General features: G+C 53.9%; 1 protein-coding gene across 1 annotated transcript in view; it reads left to right on the forward strand.

Annotated features, from left to right (window-relative positions):
- The first annotated feature begins 560 nt into the window (after positions 1–560).
- Kcnb1 (potassium voltage-gated channel subfamily B member 1) overlaps positions 561–26161 on the forward strand; it is an 87693-nt gene continuing 62092 nt past the window's right edge. The window contains exons 1-2 of the mRNA XM_032904764.1: positions 561–670; positions 1230–1960. Coding sequence (XP_032760655.1) covers positions 1394–1960 — 567 coding nt within the window. The 5' untranslated portion in view covers positions 561–670; positions 1230–1393. The remainder of the gene's footprint in view (positions 671–1229; positions 1961–26161) is intronic.

The following is a 26161-nucleotide window of genomic DNA, read 5'->3' on the forward strand; positions in this document are numbered from 1 at the left end:
CCGCGCCGTCCCTGCGCCCGGCAGAGCCCCGCCCGCGCCCCCCAGCCCCGGCGCCGCCGCCCGCCCTCCCGCCCGGCCGGGGTAGGCCCCTAGCCGGCCCCAGGACCGCCGCTGCCGCGGGCGGGGGCGCGGGCGGCCGGCGAGATGCGCGCGGCCCGGGAGGCGGCCACCCTGGGGGTGAGTGTGGCGGGGGGGGGGTGGTACCCCACCCACCCTGGGCTGGGGGCAGGGGCGTGCGCCCCAACCGGGCTGTGGGCCCCGGAACCCCCAGAAATCACCGGTGCGTGGCGGGAGGGGGCACGCTCCGAAAGGCCAGAAGATTCCGCTGGTTTCCCCGCCTCCCACCTCCCCCACCCCTTCCCTTCCGAGCCCGGGCAAAGGCGCAGAACCCGGAGTTATAAAAAGCCATCGCCGGGAGGAGCGAGGAGGAGGAGCGGGAGGAGGGGGAGGAGGAGAAAGAGAGAGGAGGAGGGGCAGAAGGGGAGCACCGAGCAGGCGGATCCCGAGGAGTCCGCGCCCCTCCTGCGCTAGGGTTGGGGGGGCAAAAGGAGGTGCAGACCCCGCTGGCTGGGCTCCTTCAGCCCTCACCTGGTCTCGGGAGCGACCTCAGGTCCTGGTGCAGTGAGGAGTGGGTCGCCCCAGGACAGGGTTGCCTGGTGGCCTCCGACAGGTGGGCATCTGGTAGCCGCCACGATCCCCACTCGGCCCAAAATCTTTTAAGATTTAGAAAAAGCAAGCCCAATGCCATCGCTATGCTCCCACCCAAAATCTTGACTATCTTGGGGTGGGAGGAGATGAGAACTCACTAAAGAGAGAAAGAAAGAAAGTTCTCCCTGCCTCTCCCCTGCCTCCCCGTTGCGGGGCCAGGTTGGGCTCTCCATCCCGAGACCCGCAGAGCAGGGAGTTTCAGCACTCGACGGGGCGGACAGCGCCCCGGGCGGCCGGATTTCGCCAGGGCGGGGGTGGGGCTTCCTGGGAGCCTCCAGGGGGCCTCTCCCGCCTGGAGGGACACCCCTCCCTTCGTCCTGGGGTGGGGCTGACTTCAGCACCGGAGGGAGGAACAGCGGCCATCCGTCCTCCCTCCCCCCTTCTCCCTCCCCCCCTCCAGCCCCCCAACTACCCTGAGCCGCTTAAGCCTTGGGAAGGTCAAAGCCCGTGGGGGACCCTGGGGGAGGGGCCTGGCAGTACGGTTCGCTGACCCGTGTCCGCTTTCGCTTTCTGCCTCGCAGCCGTCGGGATGGAGGTGAGACGGTAGCCGTGACACCCGCCCTCGCGCACCCCTGCACCACAGCGGCCTGCAGAGCTCCCCGCCCCCCGCCCCCGCGGCAGCGGGCCTTGCCGTCGAGTGACAGCGGCCTGGGGGGCAGGGGGGGCGGGGGCGGCCAGACCAGCGATGCCGGCGGGCATGACGAAGCATGGCTCGCGCTCCACCAGCTCGCTGCCGCCCGAGCCCATGGAGATCGTGCGCAGCAAGGCGTGCTCGCGCCGGGTGCGCCTCAACGTCGGGGGCCTGGCGCACGAGGTGCTGTGGCGCACTCTGGACCGCCTGCCCCGCACGCGGCTGGGCAAGCTTCGGGACTGCAACACGCACGACTCCCTGCTCCAGGTGTGCGACGACTACAGCCTCGAGGACAACGAGTACTTCTTCGACCGCCACCCTGGCGCCTTTACCTCCATTCTCAATTTCTACCGCACCGGCCGGCTGCACATGATGGAGGAGATGTGCGCGCTGAGCTTCAGCCAGGAGCTGGACTACTGGGGCATCGATGAGATCTACCTGGAGTCCTGCTGCCAGGCCCGCTACCACCAAAAGAAGGAGCAGATGAACGAGGAGCTGAAGCGCGAGGCCGAGACGCTGCGGGAGCGGGAGGGCGAGGAGTTCGACAACACGTGCTGTGCAGAGAAGAGGAAGAAACTCTGGGACCTGCTGGAGAAGCCCAACTCGTCGGTGGCCGCCAAGGTGAGTCTGGAGTCTGTTCCCCCCATGGAGGCCTACACAGCGGCTCCTGGCTCCTCACGTCGAGTATTGGTAAAAGGCAGGGACTCCAGGAGAGTTCTCCAAGGACCACTGCTTTTACATCCTTCCCATGTGATTCAGTGCTGTGTACTTTGTTGTTTCCCCCCACTTTGTTGAGGGGAAATGGTTTATAATACTCTAGAATGCTACACCCTTGGTGAGAGCAGAGCCGAGCTTTGCTGGATAGTCTTGGCGTCCCGGCCCTCCAGGCCTAGATCCATGTTGGAATAGCGAGCCCTGCATGTAGCATCTAGCCCTGTAGTATAACCCCACTCTGCTCATAAGGAAGGGTGTAAATGCAGCCTACTGACACTCCTGGAAGAGGCCGGGGCCTTTTAAGAGATGACAAAAGAAAGGGAAGGCTAGTGGCAAGAACAGGCCTGCCCAAAGGCTCTGGACTGTGGGTGAGGGGCCAGGCTGACTCCTTGTTTGTGTCTTTGCTGTGTGAAGCAGTTTGCAGTTGGCTGTTGGAGGAGGATGTAAATTTCCAAATCAGAGCAGAAAAATAGGCAGGGGAAAGAGTCAGGGGTGAGGTCGTTCACACGGGGTGGGCTGCTGGGCGAAGGCGGAAGCCTTGGGGGCCAGCAGAGGACTGGGGTGAGGACCAAGGCAGGTGCAATTCCTCTGAGTCAGGCTGGCACCTCGGCGTGTCTGGAGGGTGAGGCCTGCCTCACGTGGCCTGCGTGTTGGGTGGCAGGAGTAAATGACAGCGCGGTGTGTTCAGGGCTGCATGGGAGGCTGGGAAGGGGCCCAGAAAAGAGATGTGTGGGAATCCAGAGAGATCAAGTCCAGGAAGAGACAAGATTGTCGCTGAGCGCTGAGCCCAGGAAACAGGACCAGAAGCAAGCGACCAAGATTGCCTGTTCAGCCAGCCATAGTTTAGAAGCAAGGCCTGGCTCTTGGCTAGCTTGGCCTCTGAGTGTGGAGTCTTGGTGGCTCAGCTGGCCCCTCACTGGTCCCTTCTCTCAGGGGACTCTGTGGGGTTATTTCTGGAGAATTGACTTGCTCAAGAAGTCTGCAGTAGACATAGGAAGGGTGTCTAGTAGTTTGGTATATAGAGCCCACAATCCCTTTCTCTTGCCTCTGGGCTTGGTCTCCTCCTGGAAGACTGAGACCATAATCCTTCCCTAGTTTCCGTGTTCAGAAAGCCTCCCTCTAAGACGAAAGGCACTCACCCTTAGCCGGCTTAGGATCAACAGACTTATTTTGCTATTTCTAGGCCTGACACAGGTTCCCTCACTGCTCAGCCCATTGAGGCCCAGGTAGGCCCCTCCTTCCTCACCTGCCCTGTCCTTAAGACACTGGATCCAGGGACAGGAAGTGGGGATTTACCCTCCCTGAGAAGAAACAGGCGAAGGACTGTGTTTGGGTTAGCACCTGGCTGCAGGGCACAGGCAGCCGGCTTGCAAGAGGCAGTGCGTGGGAATAAACCGTCTTCCCTCCTCTTTCTCAGCTTAATCGGTTCAGTCGGACAGCATCATGATGACCTCGCTGTGATCCCAGGCCGGGATGTCAGCTCACACATTCTTGCAGTTTCTGCAGCCAGAGCCAAAATGGGCTGGCTGGTCAGCGCACACGTCCACAGCCACTGAGCAAATACATGCCTAACGGGTACAAGGCTCAGAGAGGTGAGGGAACTTGCCTAAGGTCACAAAGCATGCAACTAGGAGTAGTCAGAAATGTACCTCCCCGCCCCTCCCCCAGGCGAGGTTTTGAACACCCCACTTCTTTCTGTTGGTGATCGAGGGCACCTCTCTCCCTAGCGCCTCCTCTCATTTTGCTTCCTATAGTCTCTTTCCCAGCAGCCCGAGGTGCAAGTCGGATTGCATTGTTCATCCGTCTGAAACCCACGGAGGTTTCTATCATATTCAGCATGAAATCCATATGCCACTATGCGTCTGAGATCTAGATCCTGGCCCTCAGAGCTCTTCAGGCTCATCTTTCTTGTTCTCTTGGCTCCTGTGGTCCCCGTCCCATTGGCTTCCTTACCGTCCGGAAACATATCAGAGTCTGTCCTACCCCAGGACCTTTGCACTTATTTTCCTTCTGCTTACAGTTGTCGTCCCCGATCGTCCGTGGATGTCTTCTCTTCACGTCCCTACTTGCTACAGTTCCTAACGAACTGCTTCCCCCTGGAGACCTCCCTGAGTCCTGTCCCGTCCCCTGTCACCTAGTGCAGTATTTTTCCTGCATGATCTTTAAACACGACTAGAGATCATATCTGGGCTGTGTGTTTCTGCTTCACACGCACAAGGATGTACCATACACATTGCTGTGTTCCCAGCATGCGTCGTGGTGCCCGGTTCAGAGGGCTCCAAATAACTCTGTGTACGGTGGATGGGTGAGTGATTGCTGGGTGGATGGAGGGATGGAGGCGGATGTGTGTTTGGATGGATGGGTGTGTGGATGATGGACTGGTGGATGGATGGATGGGTGGGTGGGTAGATGGATGAGTGGACTGGTAGATAGATAAGTGGGTGATGGATTGGTGGATGGATAGATGGGTGGGTGGGTAGATGGATGAGTGGATTGGTAGATAAGTGGATGGGTGGTGGATGGATGGGTAGATGGGTGAATGGGTGATCATTTGATGGACAGGGGGGTGGATGGGTGGGTGGATGGATGGATATGTCCATGGATTGGTAGATGTATGGGTAAGTGAATGAGTAGATTGGTGGATGAATGGGTGGGCGGCTGGATAGGTAAATATATCAAAGAAGCAATCAGGTACTGACTTTCTCAGGGTTCAGAAACCTGTCAGCCATTCTTCCTCAGCCTCCTGTGGCTCAGTTCCCTGGACCTCTGCTCTATCACCTGCACCTGGCTCACCCCATCCCACAATCTCCAAAGCGAACCCTGTCAGCACCGTGAGACTCGCGGGTTCCTCAGAAACCGCACAGGCCAAGTGCCAAGTATCCCTTCCAGGTGCCTGTGAGGATCAGACATGGCCTCATCTCACAAGTCCTGGAGGAAGGACAGACCAGGGCTGTGGAATCAGCCACTCTTCACTACTCTCTGGGCAGAGGCAGTTTCTTCCCTTTCCTGCCTCCCCTCTGTAAGATGAAGACTGGGGGCCACTTGGCAGTGAGGTTGTGTATGTGGAATCTTAATGCTCAGCACTAGTGGGAGGGTGCGGTTGTTATCAGTGCTAAGTTGCTGTGTCCTTTCTTTGGGTGAGCTGGGGTCCTTTCCCTGGGCTGGATGGGCAGCAATCACTTCCCTTCCGACAGCACCCTGGGGAGACTGAACCGATGCTGTGAATAATTGATGGCTTTTGTGCCAAGGGAGGCAAACCAAAGCCCAGGCCCTGGAGCCTCCATCGGAGGACTAGAAATCAAAACCCATTAGGTTGTTTGGGAGGTGGGGTTAGCCCTGGCAGGGAGGCAGTGCAGGCATGCCAGGGCCTCCTCAGAGATCCTGCTCTCTGGGAACACACTCTCTCTCTCAGTGTGGTGTGAGGAGAGCTAATGCGTCAGCCCCGAGTCTCCAGGTTAAAGCTCTGAGACCACTTCCAAATTGCCGGATGTTTACTGTGCTCGGCACAGATCGGTGGTCTGGAGCTGGCGTGACCTAGCCATTCCTTCTGCAGCCTTCCTGGGCAGTGGGGCGCCCATTAGTGCTTCTGTGGGTCATAAATGACAAAGCAGAAACATCAGCTTCTATACGGAGGGAGATGTGCTACTTCGTGTCTCCTGACATTGCAGGGTAGCAGGCTAGGCTGATGGCTCAGTAATCTTACCAGGAATTCTTTTTAAGTTTAATTTTTTTAAAGATTTATTTTATTTATATGAGTACACTGTAGCTGTCTTCAGACACACCAGAAGAGGGCATCAGATCCCATTACAGATGGTTGTGAGTCACCATTTGGTTGCCAAGAATTGAACTCAGGACCTCTGGAAGAGCAGTCAGTGCTCTTAACCGCTGAGCCAACTCTCCAGCCCCAGTTTTGTGTTTTTTTTTTTTTTTTTTATTACCCTTATTCGTTTATATATGTGTGAGAGTTTATATGGAAGCCAGAGGTCAGAGGTCAGAAGACAATTCAGGGGAATCAATTCCGATCTTCCATCACTCGGATCAGGCTTGGTGGAAAGGATCCTTACCTGCTGAGCTAACTTGCTGGCCCCCAAGTGTTGTTGTTTTAAACGGTGCGTTTTGTTACGTTTATTTATTATTTATTTATTTTGCGTGTGTCTGTGTGTAGCACAGTTGCGGGAGTCAGAGGACAACTTGTGTTTCCTGCTTCTGCCATGTGGGTCCCAGGAATTAAGCTCAGGTCATTAGGCTTGGTGGCAGTCAGTCCTCCAACCGTGCCATCTTGCCACCCCAGAATCGAGACTCTTTCCCTCTCTGCTTCTCTAAACCCGGAAAGTGATTTGGTACTTGTGCTTGATGCCTGGTGTCAGGAGCTATGACTGCCAGATCCAGCCCTCCAATGTAGAAACAGGGACGCCCACACCATGAGTGTCACTTCCTCCCGTGTCCCACTGTGTTCTCCTTCAAACCTCCTCCCCTCTACCCAGGAGCACCCTCGTGGGTGTTCTAGTGGCGTTACCTAAGATGTACGTATGCGTTAGCGGCCAGGGAATCTGGGAAAGTGGGTGTGCTTACGGATGGTCAAAGGCGTTTGATGACTGAAAGCAAGACCTTTCACACCAGAGGGAACTGGCTCTGGGAGGTGATGCACCTTCATCTACGCCAGAAGGATCAGTAACTGTGTGAATTGAGTAGGAATGGCAAAGTGGAGCATCTTAATTAGTGTTCTACGGCTCTGACAAAACACTGTGACCAGGTCTAATTTTAAAGGAAGGCATTTAATTCGGGGCTTGCTTACAGTTCCGGAGGTTGAGTCCGTGACCGTCATGGTTGGAAGGGTGGTGGCAGGCAGGCAGAACGGCCCAGCACTGAAGCTGGAGCTAAGATCTACCGGGCAAACTGGGGCTGGTGTGGGCTTTTGAAACCTTGGGATCCACCCCCAGTGGCACACCTCCTCTAAGAGACACACCTCCTAGTCCTTCCCAAACATTTCCTCCAACCGGAAACCAAGTATTCGAACGTGGGTCTCATTCACACTGCATCAAGTCTGGATCCAGGTTTTTCCCAAGCTCGGGTGGGTCAGTCACACCATCTGAGTGAGTGTGTCTGCCCAGTGGGGACGGTGGCCACACCCACCTTCAGGAATATCTTGAGTCAAGGGATTCCAGCTGTGAGTGTACCTTGAGAACAGAAATTATGAGGGTAAACCCAGGCGTGGTGGTGCATGCCTTTAATCTCACAAACCACGAGGCAGAGGCAGGCGGATCTCTGAGTTTTAGGCCAGCCTGGTCTACAGAGCGAGTTTCAGGAGAACCAGGGCTACATGGAGAAACCCTATCATAAAAAACAAGGAAAAGGAAGGAAGGAAGGAAGGAAGGAAGGAAGGAAGGACCTATAAAGGTAAATTTTAGGGGCCTGGAGATGGACTGATTGGTGAAGAGCTTGCTTAGCAACCATGAGGACCTGAGTTCAAATCCTAGCACCATGTGAAAAAGCCAGGCACGGTGGCCCTAATTCCAGTACTGGGGAAGTAGAGACATTGTCCTCACCCCATCTGCCCCTGCACTGCCACTCTTTTACATATTTACACACAGAACATAGGAAGGCTATCTTTTATTATTATTATTATTATTATTATTATTATTATTATCATTACCGTGTTATATCAAAAGCAGAAGTGGCCTTTCCCTGGAGATAGTGGCTAGAATTGCGCTCCGACCGACTGTGGGCGCAATGCGTGCAGATTCTTTCCCATGGTTTCCGAGGACCTGGATTCCGTCTCCCGTGTAGGAAATGGGAGTTAGGGGGAGGCCACCATGCAGGCCCAGGACGTGCCCAAGTGAAGAGTTCAGCCAGTTCCTGGCATGAGGCAGCACTTGGCGACTGGCCACGCCAGTTCCTGGCAGCCCTTCAGAGTCCTCCTTTGTAGCTACATGTCCTATTGTGGTGCTGGATGTGGCTGGGTGAGGTTGCAGCACCTGAGCTAGGAGGATCTGTGTGTTACCATCAACTGCGAGGAGACACCCGGAGCCCAGGGCCCCCTGTGCTCCACGTTGCCTAGCTGAGCCAGGCAGGGCACCTCCATGTCTATTTGATTAAGAGGGATCGCTTGCCAGAGACTCAGCCCGAGGGCCGTTCCAGAGCTGGATGTGAGTCCTGCCTTCTCCTGGCTGTGGACTCTGGACCCTTCTTAGCTTCCCAATCCGTAAATGTGATGGTGTAAGCCTGCACCTTGGGGCCATAGGAGGGTGAGATGTGATCACGAGTGGGAAGTACTGAAGTCAGGCTTGGCGGATCCAGGCTCTTACTGGGGAAAGGGGAACCCACGGGCTGGGCTGGGCTGCTCCTTTGACTTTCCTAGTCACTCCAAGTTTGGTGCCATTCTCGGATCTCTCTGGTCCTCATCGTAGAACAGTGACGGGGTTGAATATTGGCAGCGGGGCCCTTAGGAAGTCAAAGTGCCAGCAGGGAGCTTGGGGGTGGGGGACAACTCTCATATCTTAGACAGCATCTCCAAACCCAGCCCTGCAACCTCTCCCGCCTCACCCCATCCTTGGCCTAGATGGGAGCATCTTGACAAAGCTGGGCTGCCCAGGCTCAGCCTGGCTCCTTTACCCTTCCTCTGTGTGATTTGGGGCAAAGAATTACGGTTCCGTCAGGTGACAGCCATCCGGAATCCACAGCTCTGCCTGCCTCATTGAATTACCTCCAGAGGTCAGTTGTCACCCACGTAAGGGGCAGTGACTAAAAGGCTTACGGTCTGACTGTCTCTCCTAATCCATCTGCGGAATAAACTCCTTCCGAAACGTCATCCTGAGAAAATGCCAGGTTTGCTGCAAGCCTGCGGGATTTTTCTCTGGCCGCTGGAACCCAGAAAAGTCAGGGAGGGGCTCAGGGACCCAGCGCCCCAACCAGAGCTGCCCTCAGCTGCTGTTGGAGGGGCAGAGGTGTGACGTATCACAGCCATCTTGTTCCAGGCTGGAGCTGAGGCTCTGAGTCCCGGGGGGGGGGGGAACGACACATTTGTTTGCTATCCACTTTTTGGGGGTGGGGGGTCACTCCTCATATCTCAGCACATGTACTTAAGATCCAATTCTGGAAGAATTAACCAAAGATTGGTCAGTGGGAGTCTTACTTGGTGTGTCCTGATTGTGTTATGAGCTACGAGGGCACCTTGCCACAGACCCCCTAGCTGAGGTCATCTCAGCAGCGCACATCCCAGGCTGCACACCCTCAACATCGCTGTCATCTCTTGGATTAAAACGAAACAACAGCAGCAGTAGTGACAGTCGCCATTGGGTGTGACCCCAGTGCCAGGAGGATGGGGGCTGGGGCTGGGGAGACATCTCGGTGGGGGAGGGGCGAGCCATCATTAGAACCTACACAAAGCCAGGCACAGTCCCCCACGACTGCAACCCCATTGCTTCAGAGGCAATATGGGGAGGCAGGAGAGTTACTAGAAGCTGCTCGGCAGCTAGCTAGTGGTAAATAACGAAGAGATCTGACCTCAGACGAGATGGAATGACACCCAAGGTTGCCCTCCGACCGCCACACACCCTCGCACACCTGTACCCTGCACAAACACACACAAAGGGGACCCCATAGCCCCATGGATCTGTTCTCCTCTTACAGCTGTGGAGACTGAGATCTAGAGAAGTGGATTAGCAGCCACAAGGAATGGGAGGCTGGGACAGAGCCCACCCCGGGTGCTCTGACTGACGAATCTGTCTTGGGCAGTGACGATGGTCTTCAGAAGTACAGATGCATCCTAGGGATGCTGCCCTGCCCCAGAAAGTCACTTTTCTCACAGGGGTGTGCTAGAAGATGAGAGATGTGTCTAGTGTCTGCTGCCTGAAATGGGAGTGGTCTTGGCTCTGTCCCCAAAGGACGCTTGATGGACCAGATGGTCCTAGAGACACAAGAGCGGCATTAACTGTTATCTGTAAGGTAATCTACTAGAGGAGTGCCTGCCATCTCCCTAGGTAGGCATTCTCGATTTGGGTGTCTCTGGCAGACTTAGGTGTCATGAGGTAAAGCTTGAGACAGGAGGCCAGTTCCGAGTGGGGGGGGATGGGCAGGAGCCAGAATCTACAGGTGAATGTCCAGGGTGCCAATCCTCATGTTTTTTCCACTGGTGACATAAGGTTGTCATGTGACTCTCCTACAGGCTGGGGTGTGTCTTGCCCTCTGCACTCCCAAGGTGCATGTGCTCCAGAAGCATCTCGCCTTGCTGGGACTGGGAAGTGAGTGTCCCCTGGGGTCACCTAAATTCCAGTGACCAGGGCCTGTGGTGGACACATGCCCCAGGTGATTTTAAAATTTGGTAAAACCCACCAAGTATAGGACTGTCCATCTTCACAGTTTTAAGCGAGGAGACGTGCGCAGTGTTATGCAGCCAGCATGGAACGGTTCATTACCAAAATCAAGCCTCGGTCCCCATTAGACAGCACCTACCCCAAGTGACCCCCAACCCCTGGGAACTACACGTGGACTTCCTGTCTCTGGATTTGACTCTCGTAGGAAAGTTACACACAGGGATCACACATCCCTGTCCTTAGTGCCTGGCTTCTTTTGTGTAGCCTAAGGTCCTTGGGGTTTATCTACACTGTGACCCGACACAGTTTCTTTCCTTTTAAGACTTTGTGTAGATATACTACATTTCGTTTCTGGCTTCATCCGTCGATGGACACTTGGGTGCTTCACCTCTCTTGGCTGCTGGGAATGTGGGGGTACAAACAACTGAATCTTACTCTCATTTTTTTCCAGTCTATATGCAGAAGTCTCTGTCTCTGTGTGTGTGTCTGTCTCTCTTTCTCCCTGTGTCTGTCTGTCTCTGTGTCTGTCTGTCTGTCTATCTCTCTCTGTGTGTACACAAACATACTTGTGTATGTGAGTTTGGGTATGTGCACATGACTGTACACATGTGGGGGGCACAGGACAACTTTAGTGGTCTTCTGCTCTGTCCCAGGCTTCAGTGTATGAGCGTCGGGGACCCTCCCATCTCTGCCTCCCAGTCACTGGGATTATGGATGTGCCCCAGTGGCAGGCTTTTACGTGGGCTCTAGGGACTGCTTGTGTGGCTTTCCCCATGGCAACCGCTCCCTGGCCTCACGAAGTTTTTAAGAAACTGTTTCTGTAGCAGCCACCTCACTCTGTGTTCTCACTAGCAAAGCGGAAGGGCTCTGACTTTACCGCACCTGTGCCAGCTTCCCACTTTTTGAGACGGCGTCTCTCTGTGTAGCCCTGGCTGTCCTAGAACTGGAACTCATATGTAGACCAGGCTGGCCTCCAACTCAGATCCTCATGGCCTCTGCCTCCCGAGTGCCAGCATTAAAAGTGTACACCACCATGACTGTCCCATTTAAAAAAAAAAAAAAAAAAAAAAGAGTCTCAAACTAGACATTCTCCTGCCTCAGCTTCCTCAGTGCAGGGATTCCAGGCACGCACCGCTGTGCTGTCTGTGCACCGGCTCCTTCTGTTCACAGAGTAGCCAACCAGAGGAGCCCACTTCCCACTGTGGTTCTGCGCCTCCAGGATGCCGAGGAGCACTTAGGCCCTGTGCTCAGATAAAATGATGTCATTGTTTTATTTAATAAACTTTATATGCATGAGGGGGGTGGCATGACCCTCACGTAGCCACCAAAGAACAACTTTCCTGAGTTGCAGCTTTTTTTCCACCATGTGGGTCCCTGGGATCTCACTCGGGTTGGCAGGCTTGGCAGCAGATGCCTTAGCCCTCCGAGCTCACTCCCCAGCCTCCTTCATTCAACTTTACAATCGAATTATTTGACTCTTGTGGTTGAGTTGTCCTTTAGTATGGGGGGAGGGGGGAGGTCAGAGGTTGACCTTGAGTGCTCCTCCTCCAGAGTCTCTCTCCCTGGGAGCTGTGGCCTGTTGTGGTAGGCTAGGCTGGCTAGCCAGAGAGCCCAGGGGATCCCTGACCCCACCTCCCAAGCACTACCACATCCTCTTTTCTCTGGTGATTGGATTCAGGACCTCATGCTTGTGTAGGGAGCCCTTTACCCACAGAGCCGTCTTCCAGCCTTCAGAGCCCTTTATATATATTCAGGACATCCTTTTTTTTTTTTTTTTTTTTTATCAGATGTCATTTGCGACTGTCTTCCCCCGTCCCGTGGGTGTGTTCTCTCTGCTGACGCTGACGTTTGCAGAGAGCTCCTTTTAATGTTGATGAAGTCCATTTCGTCTGCTTTTCGGGCAAGGCCTTGTGTCGCCCACCCTGCGGCTCAGGGTGACCCTGAAATTCTGATCCTCCTGCCTCCAACTCCCAAACACCGTGCTTAGGACAAACTCAGGGCTTTGAGCACGCTAGGCAAGCAAGCGTTCTGCCAACTGAGCCCCATCGTCAGCCTGTTCCTGTGCTCCAGTGTGGCTGCTAACACACCATTGCCAGGTCCGGACTTCTCGGGCCTGTGGCTCAGGTCTCACGTTTGGTGGTTTGCTGTGGTACAAGTTTAGGAGCTGGTGACACTCTTTCCTGTGGATACGCTGTTCCCAACCCTTTGTGCTGCCCTAGGTGTCTCTGAGTGGCAGGAAGTGCCAGGTAGGGGCTTGGGAGGAAAGTGCTTATGCCCGTGTGGCCCATCACCCTAAAAGCTCTAGAAGTGTCCGGTGTGGCCGTCTGGGTTGGGGCCGGCGTCAAGGCTGTGGGATAACGGGCATTTTCAGACCATCTCACGTGGCCCCCTATTCACCCACAGAAGAGCCCTTTGGTTTGTCCTGCAGTTGAGCAGGATAGAGGCTCTCCATGATAGTGAGAAAGCTATGACAGCAGGAGGGGAGACTCTGGACCCTTGTCCCAGAACGTGGTCACCACTCACCATCCACTGCTGTCCCTGTCCCCGCCCTTTACCCAGAGCTCCTCACTACTGTTTTTCCCCACCCCAGCCCACAGCCTGCCTTCCACTCTTTTGCTCAAAATCCTCCAAGGAGACTGAGGACCTAGCAGTCAACAGAGAGCTGGCCCAGCGTGCGGGTTTGTCACCAGGGCTGCATAGACCAAGCATGGTAGTGCACACTGATAACCTCAGCTCTCACTCGGAAGCTGGAGGTGGAAGGATCTGAAGTTTAAGGTCATCCTCCACTACCCAGTGAGTCCAAGGCCAGCCTGGGCTACGTGAGACTCCGGCTCAAAACAACCCAGCTCTCCTCTCTCAGACACCCTGCACCCTTCTTCCTCACCGGCCACCCACTACCACTCAGTTCCCCTCAAACCTCTTCTCTCACACCACCCCACACCAACCAGGTGCCTTCCCATCTCAGGGCCTTTGCAGTAGCTCTTGACTTCACTGGGGTCAATCCTAGAGACAGCCCCCATGATCACCCCCCAACCACACTCACGCTGTGTTGGTGGGGATCCCTGCTCAAATGCTAGTGGTTCAGGCATGTCCTCAGCTCTGGGTTCTTCCCCTGGTAGCTTCACACACACACACACACACACACACACACACACACACACACACACACACACACACTCTATATCTCTGAACTCTGGGTTCCTCTCCCTACCCACCCGTTGGATGTGATTTTAAAGGACAGAGCTTAGGGCTGCCTAAGCTTTTGGTGCCCGGAGCAGTGGCTGCCACAGAATAAAACCTCAGGGGCTGTGTGATGAATGAATGAACGAACGAACGAACGAACGAACGAACGAACGAACGAACGAACGAACGAGGCAGTCATAAGGCTAGCTAAGAGTATTACTAATCGGACAAAAGGGAATTGTTCATGTATGGGGGACTGACACGTGGCTAGGAGTGTGACTTCACCCACACATGTTGCCCTTCACTGAAGAGCCCATCTGGAGCCTCACACACCCCAGCTCCTCACCTTGGGCCTCGCTTCTGTTTGGGAATGGACCTGTGTGCTCACAGGGCATCTCCGTATGCTGAGTGCCCTGTAGAGAGCCGGCCTCATCAAGACAAGGGCAGATTCTGCCACCGGAGGTGACGATGGATTTTAAGAGGGTGGAAGCCAAGCACTGGGCGAGCGAGCGGTGGCTGGATCCTGGATCTGGAGTGTGTGAGGTTATGAGGCAGTGCCAGGGAATCATTGCCCAGTGGGCACAGATACCCAGTCTGTCTGTGGGAGTCTCGGCCAGTGTTAGCCTGGAGTGGCGTGCCTCAGTTTCCTCTGCCGTACAGTGGAGCTAACTGCAGCCCCAGCTTGTAAGGAGGCTGGAAGGGTAGTGAGGAGGTGATGGTGTGATCCAGAACTCATGCCCATTCAGTCAGGACTCAATGAGCACTTGCTGTATACGTAGCGCTGTGCTGGGAGTTAGGGGCCTTGCAGATGGCAAAGCAGACACTGGCCTCATAGCCCAGGCCTTCCAGAAGGAGGGAGAGGGACACTACCATGGCATCCACACAGAGGAACCAGGAGACAGAGGTCATGGGAGCAGCCGTCACCGTGAGTTCTCGGTGTCACCATGAGTTCTCAGTGTCTTTTTCTTACATAGGAAATATTCCTGGAGGAATGAGCCTTAAATAGTGGCTGAAATTTGACTCAGTCCTCCTTCCCAGCAAAGGGACAGTCTCTTCAGCTCCAGAGTTGCCAGTCCTCTGTTTCGGTGGTGTACATGTGCCCAGATGCCACCTGTTTGAACAACAACCAATCAGTATATGTTATGATATGCTGAGCACCATACTGGGTGCCGAGGAGGCAATTGTCAGGACCCCGTGGTTATAAGGACAGATATGCAGCTCAGAATATCACAAGCAAAGCTGCATCTGAGTGAGGTGAGGCTTCAGGTACGGCGGGATCTAGGACCTCACACACATCATCGGGACTCGGTCTCCTCCATCTCTACATTCTGTTCTTACCTTGGCTTCTCAGTGGGGAGCATCAACATGACCTCTGGCTCTTCAGGCTTCCTTCCTGGGCACCAACTATGTCAGCGAAATCTCAGGGCTGATTTTCATTGCCTACGTTGAAGCCGATCATGTCAGAACCAATCAATCACTTAGCTGTGCTTGGCTTGTGAGGGGACACTGGAAACACTCTAGCCAAGAGGAGGGGACCCATGTGAGCTGGCAGGAGGATTCTGGCCACCATGGCGTTCATGAGGAGTCAAGTGTGAGTGGAGTGAAAAAAAATCAAAGAAAGATAATCATACTGCACACAGTAGGCATGCTGTGAAGGAAGGACACACAGTGGGCGTGATTTAAAGGAGGGAAGGACTCAAGGTGTTTTAATGGGAATCTAGGGTACAGACAAAGGTGAACTCCCCTGGGTGTACTGTAATTGTACTCTCCTGATGTATCTCTCTCTCTCTCTCTCTCTCTCTCTCTCTCTCTCTCTCTCTCTCTGCACTGCTCCTTAAGTAGCTTCCCTTTCCTCCTCTCTTCCAGTGAGAGTTGGGTATATCCTATCTCTGACTCATTCTGTCAAATCTTTCCCTGGTTCGTCACTTTGTCTGCCACTCAATTAGACTTTCAACTATCGCTTTCAAACACGGATGCCTCCTTCCATAAACTAACTTTACCTTTGTTGTTTGGGATTAAAGGTGAGTAGTAAGGACGTGTCTGCATTCCAGTAGAAGGAATTAAAGGCGTGTGCCAAGGCTGAGCCACACCACACCTGGAAACAGGCTTTTCCAGTTCACCATCTTTGGAGTTTACAGTGCTGGACCCAGATATCCAGCAACAATGTACAACCTTATCTTCCTTTTGTCCAGGAATTGCTGAGTCTAGATTTCTCCTTATGCCGTAAATGGGGTCACTCTTGCTTTCTATTCTATTCTGCATTTTTTTTCCTCTCACTGAGTGAAGCAGGATGCTCTCCCTGCCTTGTCTTCCTCGCCTCATGTTCTAAAGTAGAGTAGAAGGGCTGCCTGGTTTGTAAGTAAAATTTGATGGGAACACAGCCGAACCTATTCATTGACCTGTTAAGTACAACTGCTTTCAGATGTATGGCCACAAAGCCTACATTGATGATAGCGGTGGTAGTGGTGGTGATGATGATGGTGGTGATGATGATGGTGGTGGTGGTGGTGGTGGTGGTGGTGGTGGTGGTGGTGGTGGTGATGGTGGTGATGATGGTGGTGGTGATGGTGGTGATGATGGTGGTGGTGATGATGATGAAGAAGCCTAAGATAGAAAAACCTGACTGACCTGTGTTCTGAGGCCACCATAGAGCCTGGTGCAGAGGAAGGACAAGGCAAACTAGCTGTGTGACCTTGTACAAATCACTTGCCGTTGCTGGGCCTCTGGCCCTGTGTCTGGCTGTGTCCACCAGTCCATCCTGATACTCCAGATTTTGGCTCATCAGCTCTTCCGAGAGACAGTCTCAGACCTCAAATGACTAGTTTGGATGGAGTGGTGTCGAGGCCTTTCCATGATAAAGTGTTTCTGGTGTGTAGCAGGGTTAAACCTGGTGGGCAGGAGCCTCCCTCCCCCTCTAGAAACCAACCCTCCTCTCACGCACAGGCAGTGAGTGAAGGAGATGGCGTGTGTTCTTTTTTTTTTTCTTTTTTTCGGAGCTGGGGACCGAACCTAGGGCCTTGCGCTTGCTAGGCAAGCGCTCTACCACTGAGCTAAATCCCCAACCCCAGATGGCGTGTGTTCTTAATCCCCATGTGTGGTACATGACATATCTGACCCTTGAGCACCTTTGCCTTTCTCAGCCTGTTTGCCTCGCTGGGAAATGCGCACGGTGGCCCCAGTGCAGGGAGTCACGTGTCTCTTCATGGCGAGATTCTGTGCTCAGCAGGGTGCAGAAGCAACAGGCATCCATCTCTTCCCAGCCCTCGCCTAGCACCTCGTGACCTTGTGACCTGTTGGTCTGCCTGACTGCCACATGCAATGATTGGCAGGAGCAGGAAGAGGGAGGGTCCCACAGTCGCCCTCATCCTCGATGGGTACAGATGGCTTCTCTGGCTCCAAAAATCTCTGAAAGCGCATGTCGTGGAAGGTCCCCTGTCCCGCCTTCAGCAGGCTACACCGGTAGCATCCTTAAAGTGTAAGCCTCTGAGCTCTGTGTGCATCGGAGTCGAGAGGGTGCTCATTACCCTCTGGTGTACCAGAGGAGTGGACAGGCCTGGGGACAAAGCAGATGGGGGCTGGAGCCCCTAATTCCTGAGGCACCCATTGGCAAGGCCAGCTACACATTTAAGAGCTGCAGCCAGGATGAAATGGGGTGACCTTCTTCAAAACGCCGTCAAGTGGGGACAAAGAACTCTAAACACACCAACCAGAGTGTGGTGTGTGGTAGCTCACACCTTTGACCCCAGCATTAGAGGCAGAAGCAGGAGAATCTCTGAGTTTGAGTCTAGCCTCATCTATAGAAGGGAGTTCCAGGACAGTGAAGGCTACACAAAGAAACCAATCCTGTTTGAAAATCCAAAACCTAAAGCGAAACCAAAGAAAAAAAAAGAACTCTACACGCAGAGTAGAGCCTTTGGGGGTTGGGGTCGGTCCTTTGAGGCAGGGTTTCTCTATGTAACCCTGGCTGTCCTGGAACTCACTCTGTAGACCAGGCTAGCCTTGAACTCAGTGATCCCCTGGTAGAGACCTCCCCAGTGCTGGGATTAAAGATGTGTGCCACCACAGCATGGCCAGCATTTTTGTTTTAAGACCAGGGGCGGGGCTGGAGAGATGGCTCAGCGGTTAAGAGCACTGACTGCTCCTCCTGAGGCCCTGAGTTCAATTCCCAGCAACCACATGGTGGCTCACAACCATCTGTAATGGGATTGGACGCCCTCTTCTGGTGTGTCTGAAGACAGCTACAGTGCACTCATATGAGTAAAATAAATCTTAAAAAAAAAACAAAAACGAGGGGCTTTGTTTATCTTCATTTTGTGTGTGTTGGTGTGGTACGGTTACACATAGTGTATGTAGAGGATCACATTACAAGCCTGGCTTCAGGCAGGCACTGGGGATTGAACTTGGGTCCTCGGGTTCGAGCAGCAAGTGCTTGACTGAGCCATCTCCCCAGCACTGGAGGGGAGCTTTGGAAACACTGCACCCTGCATGGCTGGGCAGTCCCTAAGGTGCCCCTAAAGCTGGTGCCAAAGGGGCACGTCATGTAGGATGACGTGAGGTTGTCTCGACTGTCCCCTCAAGCTCCTTGTGTGGGGATGGGAGGTCTGCCAGGGAAGGTGTGGCACCAACAGGAAACAGCTGGAAGGAAGGGCTGCAGAAACAGGTCCCAGTGTCAGCCCAACGTCACCAGAGGTGGGTGTCAGGGACAAGGTAGACCACAACAGTGCAGGCTATGGTGGTTGGCCACTGCTCTTGAGGGATAGGCTGGGTGGGCCCTGGCCAGCAGGGAGTGACATGTCACCTGAGCTGTACCAAGTTCAACATGAAAAAGAAGCTATAGTAACAAGACCGTGGGTCCATTGCCCAAGTGTCCGAGTGCCACGGGCACTTAACAGCTTACAATTTTAGGTGGAGGGTGTTTTGAGACAGGGTCTCATGTAGCCCAGGCTAGCCTCTGACTCTATATAGCCAAGGACGACCTTGAACTCCTGATCCTACCGTCTTCACCCCACCCCAAGGGTTGGGATTAAGGGCATGTGCCCTGGTGTACTGGTTTATGTAGAGCCATGGCCTCACACGCATGCTCCACTACACATCACTCTCTGAGTTGCAGTGCTAGATAGAGCCTTCCTAACCTCTTGTGATGCTTAAGCCCTCAGCCATCAGGAAGGGGTCTGGGGAGTCTCCAACTCAAATGCCAACCTCTCCAACCTCGACCTAAAACATGCTAGTAGACACACCCAGAACGCTTCCTCCGACCACCCTGTGGCACCGCTGCCTGGTGTATGCCATGTCAACCATCTTTCTCATGATGCTGGGGATGGAACCCAGGGCCTTGTACAAGCTAAGCCTCCCTTTGAGCCACGCCCCAGTCCTTCCCTGGTGGATTAAGGAAAATACTCTATACATTACCCCTGAGCTATGGCACAGCCTCTCACTGATAGATTCTAGGCCACTTCTCACTGCTGACCACACCCCAAATCTTTTCTGGGAGTTTAGGCAAGTGCTGTACTGATGAGCTAGGGCCCTAACCCCTCACTGATGCATTCCAGGCAGGCACTACTGGGCCCAGCCATAGTCCACAGTCCTCTGCTCCATTTTACAGTCTTACCATCAACACAGCCCAGGGTGGCAAGGATTTATGAAGTGAACGGCTTCCACTCAGATGGGTCCCGGCTTCCCAGACCAAGTCAGCTCCCATCTGGTAGAAGCAAACAGCAGTCAGGGCAACTCAAGGGTAGATCTTAAACCCATTCGGTGGTAAATGGCTTCTGAGCCCCTCACCCCACCTCTGACCGGGTCTGGAGGAGAAGGCTGCAGAAGAAGCCAAAGCAGGCAGATCACGGATGTCGAGGCTGTCAACTGAACCGGCTCCAAGCTCAGGACCTGCCTCTGTAGCGTGGGGGTAATAAAGTCACCCTCAGGCTGTCAAGGGGCCAGAAGGAGACGAATCACAGAGCAGCATGGCATGCAGCAGCGTAAACCATTGCTTCCTTCATCATCTCCAGCCTTTGGTGGCTCTGGGACAGCCAGACTTCAACTGTAGCAGAGGGATGACCTTGAAATCCTGATCCTCCTGCCTCCGTTTCTCAAGTGCCGAGATTACAGGTGTGAGCCACCACGCCTGATTTATGAGGTGCTAAAAATGTGCGCGCAGGGCAGGATCCAGCCTACCAAGCCACGTCCCAGCCCCGTGATGGAGTCAGTCAATCATTCAGTGTCCCGTTCTTACAGAGAGACACCAGCTCCTTTTCAGACAGAGGGGCCTGAGCGTTCAGAGGGTCTCCAGGAAGATCAAGGTGCTGCGGTTTGACGTTTGGGGTTGGAATCCTGGCTCTCAGGCTTACAGCTGTGTGTCCTGCATCGGAATGCGACCGTTCAAATTCAAGGTCACTGCCGCCCTTGTTCAGAACCGTCAGGTCCATAGTTGGACCCAAGGAGCATGGCCAGAGCATCGTTCTGTGTGCTAGAAGCTCACGGGCAAGGTCAGACAGCTGGTCTTCCAGGCTGGGACTCGAGTCCAGAGTTGGAAATCTGAGGTTCAAGGTCAGAACTCTGCAGACGCGTGTAGAAAGAGCTATGGCTCTCGGCTCCTCCCGATGCGTGCCTGTTCCCCCCTCTGCATGCCATCAAGGCGCCATCATCCCCCTCTGGCAGCCGTCCTGAAGAAATGGAAGGTTCCCCAGTCTCCACTTAGCCAGCTGCTTCCCGCCATCACCGAGCGGTGGAAGCCTGGTTCTCCTGCCCGACCCACTGGAGTCCCCGGAGTCTGTTGTCCTGAAGTGCTGGGCACGGAGGCCTGAGTCCTCTCACAGGACCTCACCATGTTGTCATCCAGAGAACAGAAAATGGTGTCAGGCAAGGGTGATAGGATGTGCCAAAGGCTTGTGGCTGCCCGGTGTGGGGAGGTGTGACTAACAGGGGCAGATGGGGAAGTGGTAGTTTGCTGGCTGCTGCAGTTGGTCGCTGTGAATGCCCTGTGGCGATTCCACGATGGAGTGGGGGTCCCTCGATGCTCATCTTTAAAGTCTATTTACAGTGTAGAACTGGCGGGTGCTGCTGGAAGGGGCTGGTGGGAACTGCTGACTGGCATTCCCCAGGCCTGTCCTCTAAGCTCACCATACCACGCCGTCTGTGCTGCATGCCCAACCCCTCCTCCGGGACTCTCCTGTTTTTTTCTCACAAGCCGGTCTTTGAGGTTTCTCTGGTCCAGTCAGGCCCATCCTGTGTCAGCCTGTCTCCTATAGACAGCTTTATCAGAGCACCCAGTTTCCCCTAAAATGCCCAGACTTTGTCCAGCATGAAATTCGTATTTGTCAATACTAAATATGTATTTGTCAATGAATGAATGAATGAATGACTATTGCTCCTTCAGAGGTGGCCTGGGTTTTCAGATCCCCCGACCATTTCACACAGAGCCACCGCTATTCTTCTCATTCATGCATACAAGTGTTTAAGATAATGGCCGGGCCCAGAGCCCACAGATCGGTTCTCCTCTGACACAGTGTCCCAGCATGGAGCTAGCAGATAGTCTTGTTTCCTGAATTTCCCAGCAAAAGCCGAGGACTGACTGCTGTCGGACACTCCAGAGACAGAGCCTGCTGAGGGCAGAGGAGGGATGTGGGCCAGAGGATTATGACATCAGGAAGGGTCCAACACGGGGTTTGCTTCACTTTTTTTTCTTTCTCATTTATTTTAATGAAGTCAAATGGATGAAAAGGGAACTTGACTTCATAAATGATCTGCCAGACGCCACACGGCAGTCATGGCTGGAGTGGCTGGTGGACAGATGACCAGGTATGGTAATGAAGTTGGGTCCAGACAGTTGGAGAGGGTAGAGGTGAGAGTTAAATTTCATCCTGGGTCCTGAACCCCTTTCTGGGATTGGGAGACTAACACAGGTCCTCCCAAGACTCTGGTGTAGAGAACTCCATAGGGATGGAGAATGCTCTCCCTGTAACAGCACCCAGTCAGCCCAAGGCAATGCCTTCCTGCAGCCGCAGTGCTTTGCCACACTGTGCACACACACACACACACACCACCTGCAGTGGACTCCTTAGTCCTGACCCTCCTTGGCCTTGCTGTCTGATAAGGTTATCTTGGGACCACTGCACCCGTGGCTAGGTCTCCTTCCAACCTCCGAGCTTCAGATCAAATGAGTCTGATAAGGATTCTCAGAAATCTCTCTTGTGGGCCATACCAGGTCAGCTGTCCCAAAGCAAACACCAGTTGATCCCCAAGAAGGGATCACCCCCTCTGGTCCTCATCAAACTTTCTGCCTTCTTCAGGAAACAGCCCCAGAGGGAGGCAACTGGGATTTGGATGCCTCTCTAACACACAGATGGTCCCTTTATCCCAAAGAGGCAGCAGGCTCCCGTGTCTGGCAGGAATTCTGAAGTATGGTTGATGGTATATTCATATTCATATTCATATTCAGAAAGGTCAAGAATCCGGTAGCTGTTGCATTGTTCAGTCCGTGAGATGGGATGTCTCATGGGCCACAATCTGGAGCTGGAGTCCCAAAGGATTCCTAAAGAGCACTGGTCTTCTGTTAGAATCCAGAACGAGGTGGATTTCAATGCCAGGGAAGGAGTGCCCCAGCAGCAGGGTAGATGAACTCACCAGCGAGAGTGAGGGCAAGCAGGCAAAACGCAGATGCTTCCTTCCTCCTCATTCTTTTATGTGGGCTGCCACCAGAAGGTGTGGCCCAGATTTAGGGTGGGTCTCCCCACCTCAGATGATCCAATCAGGAAAATCCCTCACGGGTGTTCGAAGCTGCTTGAGTTTTAGAGGATTCCAGATATGGTCAACTTGACAACCGAGATTTAACATCAGGTCATCTTTACTCTGGGGGTCTTTGAAATTCTGTGAGCAGGGAAAACCTACAGGCTTCTTATCAGGACTTCTGTCACTAGGCAAGGCTACATCCCAAGCCCCCACCCCCAACACACACACACACACACACACACACACACACACACACACACACACACACACACACACACACACACACACACTGGTCTACCAGTCCCCAGGTCTACCTTCCCTGTGTAGTTCTCTGGACACTTAAAGCACACCCTTAATGCCTTAGGCTCCTTACAAAAGCCCCTAAGCAGAGGTCTACCCACATGTGCTCCAGCCCTCCCTGCAACAGTCTTTTCCAGAGGACGCTGGGCCCAGAGAACCCTCATCCTTCGCCCAGGATCTGCAAGAAGTTCTGGGCTATGCTGGGGTCTGATGAACCTTCTACCTCTGAAGTTGGGGCTTTCCCCATCTTTGTACAAGACAGATTTGGTCTATAGCATGCCCTAAGATACACACACACACACACACACACACACACACACACACACACACACACACACACACACACACACATACACACACACACCCCCTTTCCACTTCAACCCTTGCTGGGATTCCCCCATTTTAGCACCTAATTCAGGTACAGGGGTTGAAAGCTGAGAGCCATGCCGCGTGCCTTCCGCTTGTGCTGTGCCGGGCTCTGTACAGACGCCAGAGCGCAGCTCCCCAAGCTGTCTGTACTCTGACCCCTTTTCACCACCCTGTTAACAGCTCTGACCAGGAGCTGCCAGCAGCTCCTTAAGTGGCCTCACAGTAAACAGTCAGGTCTGTGGGCTGAGAGGCAAAGTCAGGGCTGTTATAAAATCGGTGAAAATGGAACCGTTTAAATCCCGGAGGACTGCCTTTTACCTCTGTTTTCTTATCTTTGCGTCGGTTTGGGTTTTGAGACAGACTTTTGTCATTTAGCTCAGGCTGAAACTTGGAGAGTCTCCTGCCTCGGCCTCCCAAGTGCTGCGATTCCAGGTACAGAGGATGACACTCATCACTGAGATTATGTTGTGGAAAGTTGGTAGCTGGTTATTTTTCCTCTAACGGTTATACTTGGCTGACCTTTGACCCCGGAGTCATTTGCAGATGTTTGGACACAGTTTGTAAGGTGAATGTGCTCGCGGCATTTCATGAGTAGACAGACACCAGGACACCACTAAGCAGCCACAGCGGGGAAGCTCACAGGCCTCCGGTAACACAGGCTCCCCCTTCACTTGCTTGTTCTAGTCCTGAATGCTGATTGTTCTGGGGTAGAGACTGCAGACCTAAGTTCTGTCACCTCGTCAAGGACCACCTGCTTCCCTGTGTTCATCCCACAGCAGCCAGACCATCCTGAGAGAACTCAAGTCACACCAGGAGGCCCGTCACTCAAGGCCTCCAGTGTTTCCAGTCACGGGGCCCAAGGGCCTGGGGGGATCGTTCTCCACATAACCCTTCTGCCTTTGTCCTCCCACCTCCATTGTGGACCTACCCCAGGGCCTTGGCACAAGCTGATCGCTATTATTGGCCTGAATGTCTACCTTCCTTCCAGGTGTGTAGTCAAAGATCTCCTTTGTAGACGGTAACTCCTTCCCTGACAGTCTGAGGTGACATAGCGGCGTCCACCTCACCCCTTTCCCTGCCTGCGTGTTTTCACTAAAGCAGTCGTAGCCTCTGCCCCAACCCACACATGGCACAGCAGAACCTGTAAGGTATGATGAGGCAGCAACTCTTGGGTTTTTTAAAAAGGTGCCCCAAGAATCCATAAATTGTCACACAGTGGTTGATTTATATCTGCTCATGGATGTTCTTAGCCTGGTTCTTTCTTGTGGTCCCTGTGTCCCCAGGAGCAGAATCCTGATCTCAGTTCAGTTACTTCAAAGTGCTGAGCTGGTAGGCGGGGTGGTCACTGTAGAGTGGGGTCCGGTATCAGGAGACTGTGGCTGTGCGTGTTGTCAGCTGCGATGGGGGCTACAGGTCAGGTCCTTGGGTACCTGTGTCTGTCCTTCGGTGTCACACTGACTTCTCACGGGATCACAGCACTCCATCCTCTGTGATCTGGGTCCTCCTTGGCTTAGCCCAGCTTCCTTGTCACCTTGTGACTCCATCTGTCTGCTTTTTGGTTGATTCTCAGCAGTCACGTGGCCTCAGGTCCTTAAACCCTCCATGCCTCATGGACTCCGGAGTGTCAAGGGTTCGACAGACATAGTGTGCTGACAACCCGAGTTTGTGAGCAACGCCCTCTAGGTCTCGGGTGCCCCTTTGTGGTCTGTGCTGGGGATGGGTGGCCACCAGCCGGTTCGGTCCATGACGGCTTCTGAGGTTGCCCTGAGTCCCATTGCTTCTAAGGAACTTGTACAAAGAGTGGGCAGCTGGGATGGGGCATCCAGGATGGCTCCCCTGACATCCATGAGCAGATGGTATAGCCACACCTGACTGCTGAGAGCACTGCGCGACTGCTGTCAGCTGCTTGGGGGCTGTCACATCACAGCTGTCCCTGAGCACTTATTCCTGGTCACTTAGGGGGTTACCCCGTGTCCTGGCTCTCCTGTCCCTAGCAGCCCTGAGTCAGGTACAGGAGAAGTCAGTCCTCTTGTTTCCAGGTAGGCTACACTGTGTCTCCAGGGTGCCAAGCTCCCCTGGGGTCAGGTCAAGGTCAAACCAGATTTCAGTTGAGGCCTGGTCCCAGCAGAAACCCTACCCCACTCTGATCCTTCAATGAATCATGGAACCCTGTTCCTGGCTGGCTCTGCCTCAGGCTTCCTGACAGCCTGAAGGAGGAGGAGTATATCCCTGCCCGAGTGCCAAGTTGTCCTCCTCCCAGCAGTTCTCTGCTTCGTCTTCGGGGTGGGCTCACCGTCTCTACTGGCCTGAGAGATTTGGCCTTTTCTGCTGAGTTGCTTGGAGACTCTCGCCAGAGGGACGGCCAAGTGCTTGTGCTTGTTTGTGAAGGGCTTTGAAAGGCTCGCCTGGTCTCTCCTTTCTGCCTAGGCTGCCAGCAACGCAGCCTCCCGTCTCCAGCAAACACTCTGGCCAGTTGGGCCTTGTTTCCTTCAGTGGTGGCGTTCCTGAGGTTTGGTTTGGCAGCGTTCTGAGCCGACCCTGGACGACTTAATGAAGCCGGGAGGGGCCCCGTGCCAGCTCCACATTAGCTCAAATTTTAGAGTCCCTCAGGGTTCCTGAACCTTCCTGCCTGCTCAGGCTGGGAGGCGGAGAAGGTAAGCCAGGCAGGGAAGTAAGAGGTCAGTGGGTGAGACAGTGACATCAATGAGCCACGCTCTTCCCGGGGTCCCCTGGCTATGAATGGAGGAGGTCCAGGAGCTGAAGACCCTCCCAGCTCCTTGCTCCATCCAGTCACTGCAAAAGCGTCTGTTGATCAGCATGTGTATGCCTGGCCCTCTCCTAGGTTCTGGGGACAATAGAAGACACAAAACCCTGCTCTGTGGGGTAAAAGTGTCTTAGGGTTTTACTGCTGTGAACAGACATCGTGACCAAAGCAACTCTTATAAAAAAAAAACAAAAAACAAAAAACAAACAAACTTTTAGTTGGGTCTGGCTTACAGGTTCAGAGGTTCAGCCATTATCATCAAGGCAAGAGCATGGCAGTGTCCTGTCAGGCATGGTGCAGGAGGAGCTGAGAGTTCTACATCTTCATCTGAAGGCTGCTGGGAGAAGACTGGCTTCCAGGAAGCTGGGATGAGGGTCTTAAAGCCCACACCCACAATGACACACCTACTCCTGAAAGGCCACACCTACTTGAACAGGGCCACGCCTTCTAATAGTG

This window comes from Rattus rattus, chromosome 5 (genome assembly GCF_011064425.1).
Source record: "Rattus rattus isolate New Zealand chromosome 5, Rrattus_CSIRO_v1, whole genome shotgun sequence".
NCBI classification, from domain to species: domain Eukaryota; kingdom Metazoa; phylum Chordata; class Mammalia; order Rodentia; family Muridae; genus Rattus; species Rattus rattus.